Below are 22879 nucleotides of genomic sequence, written 5' to 3' on the forward strand. Positions count from 1 at the left end.
GGCTGTGGATAGTGTACATAGAATAGATGTTTAGAATGATTAGCATTCCACAAAAAAAAAGTTATTTTTTTCAGGTTTTTTTTTTTGTGTGCGCTAGCTACGCTATTATTGTTCAGTGACACTGCCGGCCAGACTGCAGTTTATCATCCACGTATTGTAACACTATAAGTGGTAGCGCAGTGTGTTCTTATTCATAAAAAATATTGTGACACTGTAGGTCATTGATACCGCAGTGTAATATTTAAATTTGGTACAAATTGACGTGTGTGCTGTGCCCCACTTCGTTCGTGTTTGTTGATATGGAGAACGATCAGTTGAGAGGAGAGCAGGACTAGGGCTGGAGCTTGCACCAGTGCCACCAGTCATGACAATACTAGTCCGTCTACGTCCTCTTCTAAAGCCGATGCTCAAGGGCATACAAGGCTGAAGTCATCTACAATCAAAGAATCAATGTTTTATATTGATAAAGCGAAAAACATCAAAGGGAAAGTTAACTGCAGAAAGACATAAAATTGGCAATATGCCTGTCACCACACGAAGTGGCAAGGAAAGGCTAAGATTTATGACTGGTGGTTCTGCCTCTTATGATGATGTAAGCCCTTCTCCCTGTAGATGTGTCAAAAATCTTAAAATCGTTAAGGAACAGGATCCAACTGTGTGCTCAGAAATGTCACAAATCCTTGAGGCTATGTAGGCTCTAGGGGCAGGAGAGAGAGATCTAGCGATCTCTCCCCCGCATCCCCCAACCAGCTCCGAGAGTGGAGACTGTGCGCATGCGCAGTGTCAGCTTCCCGCGGGGACCAGTCTTTCACTTCTGTGAACGTCTTCCACAATTTGCCAGGGATATAACTCGCGGTGACATCAGTTACCGCAATTGCTGTCCCTGCGAGTTCCCCTTTGTACATAGCGGGGATATTTTCATTAAAAATGAAAATATCCCCTGTGAGTTGGACCAATAATACCGCTATTATTCATACATAGACCCCTATATGCTGTTAATACTAATAACCCTTAATTATTATGAAAATGTAATACCAGTAGTATGTGGGGCAGTGGAGGCAAAAACAATATCTAAATCATTTATGGCTAATAGGTCATTGTCTAGTATGCCTGTAATAAGGCTATTTGTAACTCTACAGTGCATCAGATGGATAGACACACTGAAAAATCTAAGAAGATTTGGTTTTGGTGATAGTTGCAACATGTTTTGCCAATTCTGAGTGTCTTTTTCACAGGTTCTCCTTTCACTCCGTATTCTCCTGATGATGAAGCCTAGTGTGCTGTCCAGGGTGAGCCGCCAGGTTGCTTTTGGCCTTCATGAATTGCTGAAGACCAATGCTGCGAACATCCATTCTAGAAATGACTGGTACACACTGTTCTGCTTGCTGGAGTGCATTGGAGCAGGAGTGAAACCTCCGCCTGCCCTCCAGGTGACAACCAGAAGCGATAATGATGCAGGTACGTGGAGGATGTGCCCTAATGAAATTCAATGCCGTAAGAGATAAGCAGCTGTTTTATGTCGCCTCTGAATTAAGTGAAGGCCAGATGAAGAAAACAAATACGCTGCTTAAGTCCATTAATGTTATTAAAAGGGTGCATCTATTATATTTGTTTACAGCCTGAAATGTACATTCTAGGCTTTAATATCAGATACTGATGTGACTAAAAGGTAACTAGCATGTCATTAGATATTTATTTATCACAGCTCTGTAACCTCTTTTTCCAACAACAATATATCGTGCATCTACCTATTTGGAAAGAGGTTCTTTATCTTTTTAGGTTGAGATCTGAATTCATGATTAAAGCCCGCAGTGCAAGCCGTGTTTCTGTTTTGTATAATATTTTCCCCCTATTTTTAGTTACATATTAATAATAAAATGTATCTAAGGGCCGTATTCAATTAGGTGCGAAAAGTCAGTTTCTGCGGAAAAGTATCGTGAGTGACATCCGTTCGCCTTGCGAAAAGTTTCCTACGTATTCAATTCCGAAGACTTTTCTCCGGTGCGGAAACTCAATGCAATGGGAACTGCGTAAAAGTTTTGCCTATGAATAGGTGTCAGGGAAAAAAAGTGCTGAATCAGGGTTTTGGGGTGCAAACTTCGGGAAACCTCCCTGCACCCTTGGGACAGTACCCCAAAGGTAAACTGCGTCAAAAGTTTTAAAAAAATCTTTAGATCACCCCAAAAAAGTACTTTCATTTTGGGGGTGAAAAACTACGAAGTTGTGGGACAAACTTAAAAACTAGCGAAATAGACTCAAGGGGGGACCCAAGTATGCCCCAGGTGTTTATAAGTTTGCGGGTGCTTGCGGCAGGTGGATTTTTTAGGGTTTTTAAAACTTCACTTTAGCAACTTAAAAATATGCTAGCACCCATTTTCAGGTACCCCAAATTTGCTGGGACTACTTATTTTCACCAAAAAAAACCTGTTAAATGCCATTCTTCACCACATATGCAAAGACGCTAAATAGCAGCTATTGAGAGCAACTAAGTACCCCAAATACCTTCAGCAGGGCTATTCGGGGGGTATCTATAGTGATCCCCAATGTCAGTGCATCTTTTGGGGGGTCCCCAAATCTGACTGTTCTTTTCGCGTGTTAGTTTCGCCGGGTCCCGTTTTCGACGATTTCTAATTTAAAACGGGGAAAAGCAGGAAAGTACGGGACTTTTCGACTGGAATTGATGATGCCCCTATATATATGAAAAGATTACATTCTTTTACAAAATAATGACATTATAATGAGTAAAGATGTGATACTTCTGGAACAGATCGTTCATAGAGCCAGTAAGAAGAAAGCAAATTGTTACTGTTTACCAGTAGTAATTCTCTACACTTAGAGCACTGCTAAATATTTTATTAAAGAAGGATGGTCTTGCCCAAAATTGTTGACCTGATGGTCCACTCTGAAAACCTTGATATTTTCAGTTCTTCAAATAGACCTCTCTCTTAATCTAAGTACTATTAATTACCCATAGGCCCCCAGATCCAGCACAATGCTAAACCAAGGGCATTCACCATTTTATTTCTACTGCAACATGCATCATGATTGGAAATCCTCACTTGCCAAAATGGTAAAAATAATATGGCATGTTTACCATGTGGAGTGTCTGACTGCTATAATAGACAGGTTGTGGAAATCCTAGGCAAATGATTATTCCATCTTGAATACAATAAACTTTAAAAAAAAAAAAGGAGAAAAACAGATTGTAAGCACATAAGCATGATATAGGGTTACTTGCACTTTATCATGTTAAAGGCATTGCCAACACCCAAAAACCGCACTCCTCAATCTTCCTCTTCATGTTATTACTCAATCTGCCCCAAACCATTCTCTGATACCTCTCACTTCATAAATTCACTAACCTTCCTTACCCAGCAGTATTTCCTCCATCCAATAAAATGTCTCATTAATCACCAACTGCCACTTGTCCTCTCTTACTCTGGCTGAATAATTTTGTCTTCATCATTATTATGATTATAATTATCCCCATTACAATTCTCATTAACCCATTTAATCCACAGTAATCATCACCCTTTCCTTCCTGTATGATCATTAACACCTGCAAAAATCATTATTAACCCTTTCTCCTTAACTGTCCTCATTAATTATTCCATACGCCCTAGCCCTCACTTACTGCCGCATAGAGTATTTTTTTGTCCCCGCTAAGCTCGGTGAGTGAGTTTAATCTTGGTGCTAGTGAATGGCAGGTCATGTGCATGGCATTCATAAATAAAATCATCTAGTTGCTGGGGTCAGCATTCAGAGCAGAGAGCACAGTATAATTGCACCAAGCCTTTTCTGAGCACATTGTAGCACAGCAGAGCTTGGAGTAGAAGGGCAAATGTCTTTATTTACACGTCACCATGGCGACCTGGCCACAACCATTGTCAAGCCCTTATTAAAAGTGCCTTGCTATACCTTTCTTCATTCACTGGGCGGAATTCAATTGTTTTTACGGCCTGCATCTCCTGTCTAAAGTGACAGGAGTTCGCGGGCCGCTATGCAATTGTTCCAGAATTTCGTGCTGATCGCGCCCAAAGTTGTCGGGTTTAGCCGCGTAAAGCAGCTAAACCCGACCAAAGTGCTGGGCGCAATCGCGAAAAGTGATGTTTGGGCGCCCAAACATGTCACTTTTCGCACATTTCAGCTCTCACCTCCTGGGGCTGCGAGCTGAAATGTAGCGCTGGCAGCTGATCGTGCCCGACAGGAGCAAGAATTGAATAGCTCCGTCGGGCGCGATGGGGGCAGGAATCAATTGAATTCCACTCACTGTGTTATAAATAATGTACACACTTCAGTGATGTTGAGTACTTCTATCTTTCTGATCTCACCTTCATCAAGCCCAGTGATAATGGGGGGTGACTAGTCACCAAAACCAACTGTGTGTACATAACCTAACACACAAAATCCAGTAATAATAATGCCTCTCTTGATTCATAGACTTAAATTGCTTCCATGTTTACAGCTGTGCCAAATCAAAATGCGTTGTTACTTACTGCATTTCACATAAAATAAGGTTCCTATAGAACTGATCTCTGGGATTTCATGTTGGACCATTGGCCTACCTACACATCACTGTGTATGAGGATTGATTTGTAGGTGATAATCTCCCAGCTTGCTTGTAGATCATGAAGTTGACAATGAGAAAGTGTTTAAAATGAAGCTAGTTTTGTAGTGAGCCCAGCGTGTGTCCTTGTGCATACGCTGTCTGTATGCGATTGAGTTCTCCTTTTACGAGATCTTATACATGCGCTTTGGGGCCAGCTTGGAAGCATGACATAGCATAGGTTACTAATGCAACTTTAGCGGGCAGGGTATGTTCCTTTAATAATACATCTGCCCCTATATCTTTGAAAATGTAAACTCTTAAGCAGGAACTTCATTGTTTTGATGTAGTTAGCTGGTTGTAATTATTTGCAGACCAGTCTGTATCTGTCTAAATTGTAATCTTTGTTCTATGCCTATGTACAGCTCTGTGGAACCCGTGTGTGTGTGTATATGTATATGTGTGTGTGTATATTGTGACAGTTAGGTTAAGGGGTCCCTCTCCTGGGTAGAGGACTCCTTCCTTACACACACACACACACAGCAGCAGGGAAGCAGCACACCAGTCTGGATGCAAGTACAAGCTGGTCGGCGCCAGTCTTTATTGTACAATGACAGAAATATAAAGAAAACATAAATATAAATCCTAGCCCTGTCGGGGCATTAACTTCACAGGTAGTTCCCTCACTACCAGAACCTGGCAGGGCCTAATGCCCTCGCCAGCAACAAAGCACAGCACAGTACTCACAAATAGGTTTTTCAAGTGTCTCTGAGCAAACTCCCTGCCTGCTCTCCCAGGTGAGACACTCAGCCCTAAACACACTAGGCTTATATTGGCCACTCTCAGGTAGAAAACTAACAAGCCTGTTACCAGGCTGCGAGAACCAAAACCTGGAGTGGCCGTGGGTGGAGCCCTCCCTCTCCTCTCACCCACAACCCCCAGGTCCCAAACCGGCTTTTCAAAAAGCCGAAACTCAAGCCTGCTACACTGCAGACTTTCTCCTGGGGGTTTAAAACACAAAAGACAGGAATCTGGGACAAATGTACCTTTCACAGACCACTTTACCAGTGATCCTATCACATATCCCCCCCCTTTGTTTCGACCTGTGGGGCGGAACAACTGAAGCCCCCAAACAATGAACGCGTGACAACGCGTCAGCATTGGCCAGCTGGCTTCCTAGCCTGTGTTCCACTGAAAATTTAAAAGTTTGTAACGCCAAGAACCATCTTGTAATTCTCGCATTACTGTCCTTATTTTCAGACATCCACTTCAGAGGGGCATGGTCAGTGATCAATTTGAACTTTCTTCCGGCCAAGTAGTACCTGAGAGCCTCTAACGCCCACTTTATGGCCAACGCCTCCTTCTCCACTGTGGCATAGTTTCTCTCATGTACATTCAACTTTCTGCTAAGATAGAAAATAGGGTGTTCCTCACCCTCCTTGTTCTGGGACAGGACCGCTCCTACACCTACTTCTGATGCATCGGTTTGTACTATGAATTCCCTTTCAAAATTAGGAGTCATCAGGACTGGTTGGGAACACAACGCTACTTTCAACTCCTGAAAAGCTTTCTCTGCCTCAGGACTCCATTCTACCATGACTTTTTCTTTGCCTTTGGTCAGGTCAGTCAGTGGGACTGCCATGGTGGCAAAGTTGGGTATAAACCTCCTGTAGAGTACCCTGTAATTCCCAAGAAGGCTCTCACCTGCTTCTTATTCAGAGGCCGTGGCCAGTTTTGTATGGCATCAACTTTAGTGAGCTGAGGCTTTATCAGGCCTCTGCCAATGGTGTATCCCAGATATTTTACTTCCTCCATGCCTAGACAACACTTTTTTTGGGTTGGCTGTCAAACCTGCCTTATAGATGGAGTCCAACACTGCTTGTACCCTGGGTAAGTGAGACTGCCAATCAGGACTATGAACGACCACGTCATCCAGATAAGCAGCCGCATACCGTCTATGGGGCCTTAGAATCCTGTCCATCATTCTTTGGAAGGTAGCAGGTGCCCCATGTAGCCCGAAGGGCAACATCTTGTACTGAAACAAGCCCTCTGGCGCTGAAAAAGCTGTCTTTTGTTTGGCGCTCTCGGTTAACGGTACTTGCCAATACCCTTTGGTTAGGTCAAGAGTGGTTAAATACCTTGCCGTCCCTAGTCTCTCAATCAGTTCATCCACTCTTGGCATCGGGTAGGCATCGAATTTTGAAACTGTTCAACTTTCGGAAGTCATTGCAGAAACGCATACTCCCGTCGGGCTTTGGAATCAACACAATGGGACTTGACCATTCACTATGTGATTCTTCAATAACCCCTAACTAGCATATTTTTAATTTCTTTCGACACCGATTCTCTTTGTGCTTCTGGTAACCTATAGGGATTTAGATTAACTTTAACCCCTGGGTCAGTGATGATGTCATGTTTAATGACCGAGGTTTTCCCAGGTACGTCAGAGAACAGCACCCTATTTCTAATCAGAAACTCCTTGACCTCTTGTTGTTGAATTGCCGACAGGGTTTTTGCCACTGTCACTTCGGGAACTAAGGGCCCTGGACTTACTGGAGGGTCTCGGACGGCCGACAGTACCGTTCTATCTTTCCAGGGCTTTAACAGATTTATATGGTATATCTGTTCCGGCTTTCTTTTTCCCGGCTGGTAAACTTTGTAATTGACCTGCCCCACTCTTTCTAAGATTTCAAAGGGCCCTTGCCATTTAGCCAAAAGTTTATTTTCCACAGTGGGAACCAATACTAACACACTGTCCCCAGGAGCAACGCTGCGTAACCGAGCATTGCGGTTGTATACCCTCTGCTGTGCCTGTTGAGCCTGTTCCAGGTGCTCTCTCACTATCGGCACTACTGCAGCAATTCTCTCCTGCATTTGAGAAACATACTCAATCACCGTTTTGTAAGGACTAGACTGCCCCTCCCATGTCTCTTTGGCAATGTCTAGTAACCCCCTTGGGTGTCTCCCATACAACAAGTCGAAGGGTGAAAACCCGGTGGAGGACTGGGGAACCTCTCTTATGGCCAACAATAAATACGGCAATAAGTAATCCCAATCCCTACCATCCTTGTCGACCACTTTCCTAAGCATGTGTTTTAACGTCTTGTTAAACCTCTCGACCAGCCCATCGGTTTGGGGGTGATGAACCGAAGTTCTTAACTGTTCGATTTTTGAACAGGCGGCATAACTCTTTCATGACTTTGGACATAAACTGTGTACCCTGGTCAGTTAGTATCTCCTTAGGTATACCCAGCCTGCTAAAGACATGAACTAGCTCTCTGGCAATGGTCTTGGTTGACGTATTGCGCAACGGGATCGCTTCCGGGTACCTGGTAGCGTAAGCCATTATGACCAGAATATACTGGTGTCCCCTGGCAGACTTCATTAAGGGTCCAACCAAATCCATCGCTATTCTTTCAAACGGCACCTCTATGATAGGCAATGGAACTAGTGGACCCTTAAAATGTGGCCTGGGAGCATGATACTGGTTTTCTCTACCCCTAGATGGTCTGCCGTTATAAGACCATGGGCCAGATCCAACACTGTTTTTCTGTAGGCTTTGGGAACTATTAGTTGTTCCACAACATCTTCCCCCTTCTTAGTCACCTGATATAACAAATCCCGACACATTGCCATGTGGGGATAGGACAAAGGACTATCAGGGTCTACGGGTTTACCATCAACTACTTTTACATTCTCCCTGGCTTTTACCAAAGTAGGGTCATTCAACTGCTCCACAGCAAAGACCTCTCTTCTGACCTCTAAATCAGGCAGACGATCACCTGGCCCAACAACACTTCCCACCTCAATGGGAGGCACATCAGTTGTCGGGCCACCGTCACGTTCCGCATTCTCTAGTTCGCCAACCATAGTAGAAAAAGGGAATAACTCTGACTCAGAAGAAACTCCCTCCTCCACTACATCGACAACCTTCTCAAATGGATCGGGGTTGTTCGCCTCTGGAACAAAACGGCTTTCCCACAACTTCCAGAAGTGAGCAAAGTCTCTCCCCAATATTGCATCGTACACCAGACCATGCACCAAACCCACAGAAACTATAGCATAGCCACATGGTGTCTCGATGTTCACCTCGGCCGTAACATAATATCGAGTATCCCCATGTATGCAGGTCACACCAACAGTTTTCCCTGTATGCCTCAAGGGGTTCACCAGCTCAGCTTTTATAAGTGTCACCAAGCTACCAGAGTCTAACAGTGCCTCTACTCGGTTGCCATCTACAGTGAGTATACACATGTGCTTATCAGTCTCAGCCTGCCGGTCAGCCGTACAGGCTATCTGTGCAAAGAAAGACCCCCTGCGGTAGACATGAGCAGTATCACATTGCATAGGTTCAGTTGTAAGTGCACAATTAGCGGCAATATGGCCGAAGCCACCACATCGGAAACACTGAGTCATATTAATGTCTAGTCGTTTACGGGGCAAGAACCTTCCCGGCCTGGCAGGCCTGTCTCCAGGTTCTACACCCTCAGTCTTGGGTACATTCCACTGCCCAGCACCCTTCTCCCCTGGAACAGTCTTACCAGTGTCTCTGGGAGTTCGCCGGTGCGCCATCGGGGCTCGGTGGGGCATACTCATCAGCTCCTCAGCCGCCACGTACCTCTCCACCAGCTCGACCAACTGGTCCGCGGACTTAGGGTCTGCATGGCTCACCCACTTGCGCAGAGTCACAGGTAATGATCGCAGGTACCGGTCCATCACGACCCTTTCCACGATCTGTGGTCCCGTCAGCGTCTCGGGCTGTAGCCATTTTGAGGACAGATGGACGAGGTCATGCATCTGTGAACGTGGAGGCTTGTCCTTATGGAACTGCCAGCGGTGGACCCGTTGGGCACGAACAAAGGTGGTGACTCCCAAGCGAGTTAGGATCTCTTGTTTTAGTTTTTTATAGTCCTTGGCATCAGCCAGGCATAAGTCGAAATATGCTTTTTGTGGCTCCCCAGACAAAAAAGGTGCCACCAGACTTGCCCACTGCTCCTTGGGTCAACTCTCCCTTTCGGCCGTTCTTTCAAATGCGGCGAGATAGGCCTCCACATCATCGCCCGAAGTCATCTTTTGGAGGAAGTGACTGGCTCGTACGGAGTGAGTGGGGGTGGGAGAAACCAGTATTAACATTGCTGGGTCGGGCGATCAGGTGGTGTATCACCTCTTTTATGGCCTGGCTGTTTTCCTCAATGGAGACCTGTTGAAGTCTGTTAGTCTCCTGCTGAGCCCTGGTAGCTTCCTGCTGAGCTGCTGTAGCTTGGAGCAAGGCCTTAATAATTTCCTCCATTTTGTCCTGGGGTTGGGATTGGAAGCTGAACCTTGCCTCTCTGAGCATTGGCTGATGCCTCCTCTATGGGACTCCAAGGACAGTGTTATTTCCACTCTCACAAATTGGGTGTCTGTCCCTTTAATTTTTAAATGGAAAGTTTTCCTCTTGCTGCAAGTTCAGTGTGTGTGGGTGCCTGCATTCTCCACCATATTGTGGCACAGTTAGGATAAGGGGTCCCTCTCCTGGGTAGAGGACTCCTTCCTTACACACACACACACAGCAGCAGGGAAGCAGCACACCAGTCTGGATGCAAGTACAAGCTGGTCAGCGCCAGTCTTTATTGTACAATGACAGAAATATAAAGAAAACATAAATATAAATCCTAGCCCTGTCGGGGCACTAACTTCACAGGTAGTTCCCTCACTACCAGAACCTGGCAGGGCCTAATGCCCTCGCCAACAACAAAGCACAGCACAGTACTCACAAATAGGTTTTTCAAGTGTCTCTGAGCAAACTCCCTGCCTGCTCTCCCAGGTGAGACACTCTAGGCTTATATTGGCCACTCTCAGATAGAAAACTAACAAGCCTGTTACCAGGCTGCGAGAACCAAAACCTGGAGTGGCCGTGGGTGGAGCCCTCCCTCTCCTCTCACCCACAACCCCCAGGTCCCAAACCGGCTTTTCAAAAAGCCGAAACTCAAGCCTGCTACACTGCAGACTTTCTCCTGGGGGTTTAAAACACATAAGACAGGAATCTGGGACAAATGTACCTGCCACAGACCACTTTACCAGTGATCCTATCACAATATATAGATTATATATATATATATATATATATATATGATTAAGGGGTCTATTTACTAAGCAGTGTTAGGAGACGGAGTGAAAAGTGATAGGAGCTGATTGGCCGGCACCTTAACTGCCATCTCACAGGTTGTGTTTGAAAAATGACAGTTGGGAGCTGATTGGCTGGCACCTTTTCACTCTGTCTCCTAACACTGCTTAGTAAATAGACCCCTAAGATACATACTGTACATGCACTTTGTGTTTTTTAGTTGATGTAATTGGCATCTATTATTAATCTTTGTACCAAACTATTGCCACTAAAAGTATGTGATTTACCATCCGTTTAAATTGGTGTGCCTGTGCAAATAAAATGTAATCCTTTACATTTGGTTCATTACATGTCAAGTGGACCAGGGTTCCCCACCTGACCAACTCCAGTTTTGATAAAAAATTTACATGAAGGTAGGGATATATGTCTGACTAATTTTGGGAACATTTTACTTCACAGTGTACATGGTAAAAGTTATGGTGCATAGCAGCCAATCAGACATTAGCTTTCATTTTGTAACCTATGCTGTAATTAATTTAAAGATTATTTGCTGCTATGAGCAACACTGTCTATCTATTTTATTTTACAGCAATTTACATAAATGTTGCCCAGTATGTATTGCACATCCATGGAATTATTGTCAGTGCAGAGGGTGTGTGATAAACTGAAAAACTCCATTGTCTGATGTGCGTTTAGTATGTGATATTTTAGTGTGTTCTCTACATGTATCTCCATTGCTAGGTGCACAGTCAGACAGTGAGATCTCCTATCACTCCACTGATGTGAGCCTAGATCGTGGATACACATCAGATTCTGAGGTATATACAGAGCACAGCAAGCAATCTAAGATGCACCGATCAGTCACAGATGTGGATATGGTGAACAGCGGCTGGCTTGTGGTGAGTGAACTTACATTTTATTTTTCCCTAGAACAAATGGGCAAATCTCCCACACTCTACTCAAATGAGACTTACTGTAAGGTGCACATTTTTGTTGCAGTTATGATGAGAAATTAGTTTACTTTAGACCTAATTATTTGTAGATCTGCAGTCAGAGCATTGAGAGGGGCCTATATAAAAGTTCACATCACAATCTACTACGCGCGCACCCTTGTGCATGGGGAAAATATGCAAATTCCCCACAGAAATTGCCTTGTTGGGAATCGGACAGTCCTCAGCCTTTTGAGGCAGCATGCTAACCCTTGCGCCACTGTTTTTGTTTAGAGGGTTACATAGATAATACCCCTTGAATCCCACTTTTTATTACTCAAGCTCCCAGCGACAGAAGTGAGGCAACACTGGGCCTAGTCGTGCTTAGAATTGAATGGGAGGTTTGGCAGGCAGATTCCAGGCCATGGTCTATGGCAGGGGTAGGCAACGGGTGGCATTCTGTCTGCTGTGGAACTACATATCCCAGCATACTGTGTCACAGTTTTGCTGTTAGGGCATACTATGATGTTTAGTTCCACAGCAGCTGGAGTACCACTTGATGCCTACCCCTGGTCTTTGGTAATGGAGCAGAGGGCGGTAAGGCGATTCTTACAGTTACAGCAAGACTGCAAGTGGGCTAGGCCATACTTTAATGCTGGACACACCAAAATTATAACATGCTCTATCCATAATATACACACTTCCATAGCAATCAATGTTATCTAGAAAGGTGCTGCCATTGCCCTGTTGAGACTCATTACCTAGTGACTGTGAACCAAGCAACATATGATAATTTACATATGGTTTCTGTCAATTGGATATTATTTCATTATTAAATATATTGTATATATCCTGTTTAAAATTTATAAATGGATGTTTTAGAAAATAATGATGAGGTAAACTGATGAATTTGTAGCACTGTTTGAGTTATCCAAACACTCCAGAATCTATTAAGTTCTTTATTTGATCTGGTCATCTGGGGGAAGATTGATCAAAGCTTGGGGAGAGATAAAGTACCAACCAGTCCGCTTCTAAACTGTCTTTTTTTTCAAACACAGCTTGTAACGTGTTTAGGAGATGATTGGTTGGTACTTTATCTCTTTCCAAGCTTTGATAAATCTTCCTCCATCATATATATCAATAGTTTGACTAACTGTCCCTAAACAAATCTGTTTTAACTCACTAATTAAAGTAGGTAATCATTACCTAAACCACATCAACTCGAAAGACTGTTTTGCTATTTAGATAACCCAGCAAAAGTATGAGACATCTGATGCAATGTATATAAAATGCCCTGCTCACTAAAGACAGATTGTAACATTTTTATTAGAGGTTCATAACGGCTCATTAATTGCTGGGATCTTTAGCCAAACTCTTACCAAAGATATAAAAGGACACCATAAGATTAATCAATTTAAAAATGTCCTGCCACTTAATTAGAAGTCCATTTAAAAATGACAGCAGTGCTTACTATGACAGTGTATTAGAATCTAGATTAGAATTTATTAGCAGCATTACAGCTGCCTAACTTGTTTACTAAACACAGAAAGACCATAACAATTGAAATACAGAAAGTACGGAAAGTCCGTCCGCAGTGACTGTGTGCTAAGTGTGTGACAATCCAAACTTCAAATATGGGAGCCACATCCACTGCCAGCGAGTCCCGGACGGCGATGTTTGGGTCGACAGTTGGTGTGGCTCCCCTATTTGATTTTTGGACTGCGCTCTTTACTGAAGTGAAGCAGAAAACTGTACCACCAAGATGTATTTTCATTTTCGGAGCGGGGGAGTGAAAACTCCCCCTTCCAGCGATCCCTACCAGACCTCACAGTGCATCAGACTAGTGTTGATGCGCTGTCTCACCTCTCGGCTGGCTCCAAGGGGCAAGTGCGAAATCGCACAATCTTTATCCCACTTAATGTCCAGCCACAAGTTGATTTCTTGAAATCTAAGTTGCATGTTCAGAACAAACTTCCCTTGACCGTTACAGGTCGGGTGCATTTGGTTAAAATGGTAGTCCTCCCTAAATTTTTGTATTTTTCTGCAGGCCCCTGTTTATATTTCTCCTCGTATTTTTCGACTGATAGTTGCTTGTCTTCTTTAGTATGGGCAAATAAACGATCTCGAATTAAACTGAAGACTCTATGTAGGCCCAAAGGGTTGGGTGGCTTGGCACTGCCAAATTTCCGCCTTTATTATTTGGCTTCTCAGTTAGTCCATTTGCGGGGATGGGTTTTGGGTGAGGAGAGCCAGGATATACCTACTTTATTGGTGCATACTGTTTCTAGAGGATGCTCCCCTTTCAAGTTCTTACTTGATGAGTTGTCCAAGGGGGGAGGCTCCACTGGATACACAGGCTCATACTTTTTTGTGGAAACAGGCCCGTACTTTAGTGGGGACGGAGGGTATTGACCCTGAATTGTCCTTATGGCATTCTTCCGCTCTTGGAGAACTAGCCCTTTTTGATGGCAGCTCTTTGGTCCAGGAGGGGGGTCTTCACCTTGGACATTTGTATAGTGATGGAGTTTTGAAAACCTTTGGTACTCTTAATACAGAATTTGGGGTCCCGAATTCTATACGTTTTTCCGCTATTTACAGCTTAGACATGCCCTAGCCATCCAGTTTTCTTCTGGCCCTTCCCAATTTGCCCTGTTAAGGCCTTGTTGCAAGTAACTAGTGGTAAGAGATTGATTTCCAGAATTTACTCCTACCTCCTTAGTGTTAACTCAGATGATGCCCTAGCGCCGCTTAGACTTAAATGGGTGGAGGGTTTCGGTCCATTAGAGGATGAAGAGTGGTCTTTAATGGTGAACAGCCCTCTGTCTGCCACTTTTGCAGTGCGATTTCAACAGATTGTTTTTCTTATTACACAGGCTATTGCGTAGATTTGGATCTGGTGCCTCTGACAGTTGTCCTAAATGTTCTACTCCACAGTGCTCGTTCTGGCATCTCATCTGGGAATTCTCTGTTGTCCAAGTGTTTTGGTCCTGAGTTACCAATTGTCTCACTAGAACAGGAGGAGGAATTCCCCTTTTATTCCCTAAAATGTGTATTTTTGGTTTGGGTCTCTTGGATAGGGTTAATCACTTAACGGGCCAATACACAATTAATGCATTGACCCTGGCAAAGGTTTGTATTGCCCACACTTGGATGGCATTTAGGGGCCCTACTTTTGCTGAGTGGTGTGGGCTGATGAATGAAGTTGTGGGGCTTGAACGATTTTTGTATACTAAGCGAAATTGTATTCACAAATACGATCACATTTGGGACCCATGTATTGCTACTTCCCATTATGTTGCTGGAGTGAGTGGGACTTCGGACGCTGATGGATTGGCACCCGGCGGGGCGGCACAATAATGTTTTGGTACTTGAAATTTTACTACTGTTTTTGATGGTTAAGAATTATTGTGCAGATATTTTAATTATGATTCTATTTTCATGGGTTTATATGACAATGGCTGTATATACTAAATGCTTCTTTTTTTTTTATTGGGGGTGGGGGGATCTTGATTATTGTGTTTGGTTTTGTTTTTTTGTAATAGAAACAAAAATTTTCATAAACTCAATTTAAAAACAAAAACAAAAAAAAGATGCATAACACGGGAAATTAAACAACTCACATTTCTAGTGACCAACTGGTTGAAATGTTGAATCTCTCAGTATACAGTATACGCTTTTTATCAAGGAATAATAGAAGTTATGTTTTAGATTTATTTTCAGTTGTCTCTGAGTGCACTGCTATATCAACTTATTTCTTTTTATTTAGCTTGAGTATTTAGATTGCATGTTTTGGTTGAGGCAGCATATCCACAATATATAAAATCCTAAAGTATTTACTATATTGTTAATAATATAATGGTATATAGTGACTTGAGTAAATCTCCCCACTTTTTAGAACTATGAATTCAGGTCCTTTAATATACAAGTTGGAATATATACTCTGAGACTTTAATAATAGTTAGTATCATTTTTTGAACTGTAGTATTTCTTTTGTTTTTCTAGTTGGAGGTTAAAACACTTTTTACAAGTTAGCCTATAGAGTCTCTCCCAGTCGTATACCATTCCTATCATTGCCTATGTCATTTAATAAGCATAATAAAGTAATCAGAAGCTGCAATAGGATTTATAAGTGACGCAGGCAGAGAGAGCTGAGCACTGCTACTTTATATAGCACAAAGGAGGACACTGTAGTAGTGCTGTTTACTTATATAGTATATACCAAGTTACATGACCCTTTTTATTGTCTAATGCTCTGTGTTTATTTTTTGCACAGGTTGGAAAGGAAGATGTAGACTCTTCTAAAGTGGCTGCAGTGATGAGCAAGCCAGTTTCAAACACTCCAGTGAACCAATACAGTTTAACGATTGGTCTGGACTTTGGACCACATGATACAAAATCTCTCATGAAGAGTGTGGAGTCTCTGTCTTTCATTGTCCGCGACGCTGCACACGTCACACCCGAGAACTTTGAACTGTGTGTGAAGACGATTCGCGTCTTTGTAGAGGCGAGTCTAAACGGAGGTGTGTGTAAGTGTTGCTGCAATTTTCTCCTTCTGACAAAACACAATGTGCTTCTATGTTAAGCATGCAATATTTGTGTGTATGTATGTGTGTATGTATGTATGTGTATATGTGTGTGTATATATATATATATATATATATATGTGTTTGTGTGTGTATTTTCACATTCTCACACACACACACACATATATATATATATATATATATATACACACACACACACACACACACACACACACACACACACACACACACACACACACACACACACACACACACACACACACACACACACACACACACACACACCGGGTAAAATAAGTATAGAACACATCAACATTTTACAGCCCAACTAGGGATTATGAGTCAGAGTGGTACGCTTTGCTGATATTAATGGAGTTCAGCGTTTATCGGCAAACTGCGCATGCAGGGTCGGACTGGCCCACAGGGGTACTGGGGAAATCCCCGGTGTCCCCACTGCTTGAGGGCCCCTCTCCCTCCTCTAGGGGTCATGTTCCAGCTTGTTTATAAGTTACATTATACTGAATTCCCAGGATTATGGTATATTCACTACAATGGATTGCTGTTATCAATCTGGCACATTATCACAAATTATGTATTTACTACTTTAAAAACTATTTATATTTATAAAGGAGCCCACACCATGCACTCTCTAATGGTTAGCCAAGGCCCTGTGGTGGCTGGCCACACCCTCTCGGGTGACTGGTTACACACCTTTAGCATGAGCCCCTACCACTGCATTCACCTGGTGAAGATCCATAATTGAAGGATATGCAACCGATGCTGCGTCTTTGTACGCAGATGCTGGGATTTGCGAAGCTGCCAGTGGACGCCTCATTATATCACCTGGCGTCTGCAACATTTGAATATTATCGCACAGTAGCTGCGTACAAATGCGCAGCTGTGGTGGCACTAGCGCACATCTCTGAATCAGGCACTATGAGTGATCCATGCATTTACAGGGCTTCCTTCACTATACAGGCAGTAATAGGGATGGCCATCGATATGTTAACCATCGATGATCACCATTGATTGTACCATTGGCGGTTGACATTGATTCTATGAAATCATCGGCTGTGGCTTCATCCACCAATGGGCTCCCTGTTTTAATACTGGCCAGGGAGTGGGGGCAAGGCGTCACTGTTCATTTTGGGGGCGGAGCTAAGCTCTGTGTCCTGGCACATAAAGGAAAACAAAAACATTGCTAGGTTCTGTGCCATTGATGGCGGTGAACCATTGGATCTCAGCAATTGATGGCAAAACCATCAGCCATCTGTGGTCGATGGCCAACCCTAGGCAGTAGGAGCTGTCCTGTAACATGAGGGACCCACCTGAAAGTGGTGCAGCTCAGCTTGACTAGGAAGCCAGAGACAAGCTATTCATATATGGAGCAGATATAATTGTGGTCAGTGTCTGGGGGAATCAGAAAGAGTGCACTATTGTTATATACACCTTAGATAAATTATTGCAGTAAGTGCAAGGCCAAGAAATACTCTAGTAGCTAAACAGCTCGTTCTAGTGATAAACTAATAAAATGTAGATGTATAGTATGTATTTGTATAAGTACCATACAACACATTGAACCCTTACGTAAAGTTTTTATATTAGGGACAACTCATATAGGAACTTCACATAAGGGCTCATGGTGTTGTTGGTACTTATTCAAATTTATACTGTGCATCGAAGTTTAAACAGTTTATTAATTTATTTAACTTTTAAACAAGGGAACACCATAAGGAGTTACTAGCCCTCCTAGAACCAGTGTAACGTCAGCCGTTAGCTGTTTAGTATAAAGTATTCATTCATAGGATGTTACAATTGAGTCACTCATCACTCTACATGTGTGCGTGCCAGCGTGTGTCTTGCCGAAAAGCATAGGAGAAGATAAAGTGACCACCTGCTGCAGGATCATTACAACAGTCCTTTCTCCATACAAAGTGGCATATGTAGAGTGTGCATAAAAGCTGCCTCAAATTATATATAAGAGCAATATTCCTAGGAAGTAGGAACGTCTGCTTTTGACTTCCAACCTAAACTCCACCAAACTGAGCCCAAAAAATGGACATGGTCTCAGAGTACGCCCTCATATTCATCAATCTGGGAAGGCATCTAGCACTCCCGGGGATGCTGGACGGCATCTATTTTGTGACAGTACAGTGACAGCTGATCTGCCATGTCTCCACAAGTGCTGGCGGCAGCCTGGCTGTGTGTTGCAGTATCTAGGGCCCTCCCATCATAACACGCCCGTAAATACATAACACTCCCATACTACGTTACATCTGTGTCTGATTAGCCAACCCAGTAACGCCCAACACATTTCTAATACACATCTTTGTACATGTGTCTAAATCTGCACTGCAACTCTGTACGAACACCATTGGGATGTATGCACGGTGCAACTCGGATACGTGCGCAGACAAAAAATATTGCACAATAAAAAATAACACATTGGTCCCCACAGAAACAAAACACATTGTACCTCATAGAAACAAAATAAAACCTTGTACCTCATAGAAACAAAATAAAACACATTGTACCTCATAGAAACAAAATAAAACACCTTGTACCTTATAGAAAAAATAAACTACATTGGCCCCCTTACAGGAAAAAAAATAGAACACATTGATCCCCACATTGTATTCCCCAGCCAACCACAGAAGACTGACCGGTCAGCAGGGTTTACTCCATTTGCCGGGCGCCCGCTGAGATTTTGTTACCAGCGGGCGCCCGACACCTTCCCTACAGCAGGAGTCATGACGTCTCTCCCATAGTTCCAAGCAGTCGGATGGCAGCGGATGCAGGAGCGGGGCTTAAGGCAAGTATTGTGTGTTTCCTTTTGTGTAAGGGGCACTACTAATGGGGACACTACTACTTGGGGCACTGCACAAGGGACACCACTACTGGGGGCACTGCATAAGAGGCACCTCTACAGTGGGCATTATGTGTAAGGGGCACTGCATAAGGGGCACCACTACAGTGGGAATTATGTGTAGAGGGCACTACTAATATGGGCATTGTCTATAAGGGGCACTACTGTGCGTCACAATGAGTCAGACATGTGCCTTTCAGTATGAAACAACTTGAGTTAAAGTAAAATGTCAATGTAGCATTCAGCACACACATTGTTGTGGGTTTGGATAGTTCCATAATTGTAGCTTTTGGATATAATTTTGAAATGCATAAATAAGGGTTGGTACTGTAGCTGTAGTAAGAAGCGTTCACCATTATTAGACTGTTACATGCAGTGTTAAACAGGGTACATACTAAGCAATGTTTTGGACAATTTCCGATGGATCAGAACAACAAATTGTTCAAATCGTCCAGTGCGTGCGCACAATTGCACGCTCTCGTGAGTTCGACGCATTTTTTGGTCGGCCCTACATGCTGCTCAATCTAAGGATCTCGTTATCTATTTTTACCACATCCTGCATTGTGTATGTTCTACTGAACGACCAGACGATATGTTAACATTATATAGTAAACTTGCACAGTGTGTATACTCTATATTGTTTGTCCGGGAGTTCAAGGGAATTCGTTGACGATATTGCATTGTTTGCATATTGTCTAATGTGTACCCAGCTTTAGTATTCTGCGTTTGGCAACTATAGCTGTAATTCTGTTTTTACTGACTAGGTGGAGCCAGAGTCAGTAATAATTGTGGTACAGTACATTATGTTGCAGTTCTAACGAAGGATCTTATAATAATAGATTTTTCTCAGATGTTCGCTTCATAGATGTTCTTATATGTCTAGTCAGCTTGAACACATGAGTGATTATTAATCTTCCTCTTTAAGATGCTATAATTTACTACTGAATGTAATTTTTCATGCTATTTGTACCTATGGAACTGTATAGATTTTGCAAACTTCTTTGAGAGACTATTGTATTCCTTTTTATGATATTTCTACCAATAAAATCAAAATTGTTGGAAATAAAAATAATAATAAAAACAAGTGGCAGAGTTAAAAACAAAAAAAACGTTAAAATTTTGCCCAGCAAACATCCAGAATAAAATGTTTATTGCTTTATATAGGCAGTAAATGGTTACATAATAAGGTTAACAAAGTGTCATTTATATAATGGCAATACTCTTCTCACCCCTCCATGGGAGATGTAGAGGGGAGGTATAAAAACACGAGGTGGGTGTGGGTAATTGGCACCATCTGAGTCATATAGTGAGCGTGGTAGGGTATTTGATGGGCTGGGGCTGTGGTGTTAGGGTTAGGCTGTGGGAGGGGTTGGTTGAGGTTGGTTAGGGTTAGCATCTGATTAGCCAACCCACTGTAACCGCCCAACACATTTCTAATACACTTCATGCATGTATCTAAATCTGTAATACTGTAATGGTGCATACACAGTCAGATTTTTCAGATCTGAACGATAACGATTTAAAAAATCGTTACAGGAAAAAAAATAGAACACATTGATCCCCACATTGTATGCCCCAGCATACAATCGTTCATATCTGAAGGAAAATCTGACATATCTGACATAACTGTCAGATCTGTCAGATGAACGATTTGAACGATGCGCGTTCCCGATGGTCAGATAACGATATCTGACATCTGATGTGTTTGCAGTCAGACTTGGACGATTTCATTCATTTTAATGCAGTCAAAAATCGTTCAAATCTTTGGTAAAATCGTTCAATCGTTCATCTGACAAATCTGACCGTGTGTATGCTCCATAACTCTGTACATAGGCAAAACTAGAGATCTGGCAATGGGTGGTCCCAGTGTTAGCATATTATGTATATATAATCTAAAGTTGCAGGGGCCAGGGTGTCTGTTAGAGAAAAGGGAATTTTTGCGCAGTCCGCAAAAAAGGGTGTGGTCACTCAAATAGGGGGTGTGGTTTTGAGACGCACTCTATTCATATTCCACAGCACTTGCCCATTCACATCAGTGCCTGCCCCAGTGGAGCTTACCATCTCTATTCCATACCAGATGTACACACACACATATACACTTGTGTTAATTATTGCTGGGAGCCAATTAACCTACCAGTATATTTTTGGAGTGTGGGAGGATACTGGAGGAAACTCACGCAAGTACAGGGAGAATATACAAACTACACAGCGTTGGGGCCCGTAGAAGGCTAGTCTATAATGGAGGGACACAGGGTAGGCAGGGTAAGGCTGGACCTGGGGGAGGCATAGGGGCAGAAAAAGCCTGGACTATGATGGGGGCGGCAGGGCTGGGCTGGCTGGAGCCTACTCCCTCCCCAGCCACACACTGAGCTGTCTCCGGCAATGCTAGCACCACTTTCTCTTCAGCCACCTGCACTGGGAGCACAGGCAATGTCTGCAGCCTGACATGAAATAGTGGTGCAGCGCTGGAGACCTTGCAAACATGGAGCCGGCCGCGAGCCAATCACAGCTCGCAAAACTGCAGCCAATCCGGAGCGGCCGGCGCCATGTTTGAAATAGCTCCAGCGCTGCGGCTGCTCCTGATTGACTGCCGTTTGTGAGCTGTGATTGGCTCATGACCGGTGCCATATTTGAAATGCTGCAGGCGCTGACTACGTGGAATATCGTGGAACTGGGCTAAAGGGTGATCCTGTGCATCCCCGGACCACCCCCCAGTTTTGCCTATGGTAAATGACCTAACCCTCCCTCAGTGGGGCCTAAACCTAACCTCCCTTGGGGGGCGTGGCCACGGCGGATCTGGTGTAGGCAGCTGGTCCTGTAGGCTCCCCAGTACTATATCCTGCATATCTATCCTGCACACAGTTACCCGGACAAAACTGCTCGCCATCGAATACTTACCCTCCCGGGATACTGCTGTGCTGGTCCTGAGATCCGAGGTCGATCACGGCGCCCGGCGGGGTTGCCGAGAGTTCGGACCTTGCCGCTGCCATTGCTGGACTGTAGAGCTCCGGCTGCTGCTTGGCGCTTCCGCTGAGACGCGGCTGTGCTGGCCGGGAGTAACCTCCACATCCGGACTGACCCTTCTCGTCGTGGTTGGGCAGTCGAGAAGACTCCGGTGAGTTCGGCTCTCTGCCCCCTGTGCCTATTGCTGGCCTGGTGCTTGACTGGGCCTCCCGGTCACGTGACGCCGCCGGAGCTTGTGCAGGGCGCCATTGCTGGATTCCGACAGGCGGCTGTTCCCTGCTCCTGTCTATACCAGGGGAGGCATTCAGAGTGTGGTGCCCTGCTTGATCCATACTCCCTGCAACTTCTGTGAGCCCGTATCATCATCTAGTATACTAATTACACCTAGCTGGCTATTTTTGTGACTGAACTCTCTTGGATCTCTCTTTCAGCCTAGTCTTTATAGCATTCCTATTACAAATACCATACTTTTCAAGATATTGTTTATTGTGCAGTGGACTGCTACTGAAAAACCGGCTATTACATTATTGTCTGGTGGTATAATGGGAAAGTCCGGACATGGTGTGGCAGCTGCTGCTAAACTTGAGCGCTTTGCCCGCTCATCAACACCACCTGTACCTCCGAGCGTTGCCCCCCCAGGGACATCCGGACAACCAACTGTTGCACCTAGCACTGGAGTGGGTTCTACTACATCTTCGGAGGTGACCCTACAACAGGTGCTGGAGGCAGTCACCTCCTGCGAAGCTAGACTAGCTGACAAAATCGAAAGTGTTCAGTCTGATCTATCTCTACTAAGACATGATGTACAACGGGTGCGGGAACGTGTCGGAGAGGCAGAAACCCGTATTTCTAATCTAGAGGATTCGCACACCCCATTACAATCACAATTTGCTTCTCTAACTATGCAAATGGCTACTCTGCAGA

The 22879-nt window shown here is 43.8% G+C and overlaps 1 protein-coding gene across 9 annotated transcripts in view; it reads left to right on the plus strand.

The window, feature by feature from the left end:
• The window catches only part of GBF1 (golgi brefeldin A resistant guanine nucleotide exchange factor 1), a 262887-nt gene that overhangs the window by 215038 nt on the left and 24970 nt on the right, over window positions 1-22879 (plus strand). For 5 of the 9 annotated variants that reach the window (XM_088475615.1, XM_088475617.1, XM_088475620.1 and 2 more), the window contains 3 exons: window positions 1236-1458; window positions 11394-11551; window positions 15855-16101. In XM_088475615.1, coding sequence (XP_088331741.1) covers window positions 1236-1458; window positions 11394-11551; window positions 15855-16101 — 628 coding nt within the window. Of the gene's footprint in view, window positions 1-1235; window positions 1459-11393; window positions 11552-15854; window positions 16108-22879 lie in introns of all 9 variants that reach the window. The other 4 variants (XM_088475614.1, XM_088475616.1, XM_088475618.1 and 1 more) reach the window with 1 other exon arrangement.

Source organism: Taudactylus pleione, unplaced genomic scaffold, assembly GCF_031769625.1.
Source record: "Taudactylus pleione unplaced genomic scaffold, aTauple2 ptg000016l, whole genome shotgun sequence".
Lineage (NCBI taxonomy): Eukaryota > Metazoa > Chordata > Amphibia > Anura > Myobatrachidae > Taudactylus > Taudactylus pleione.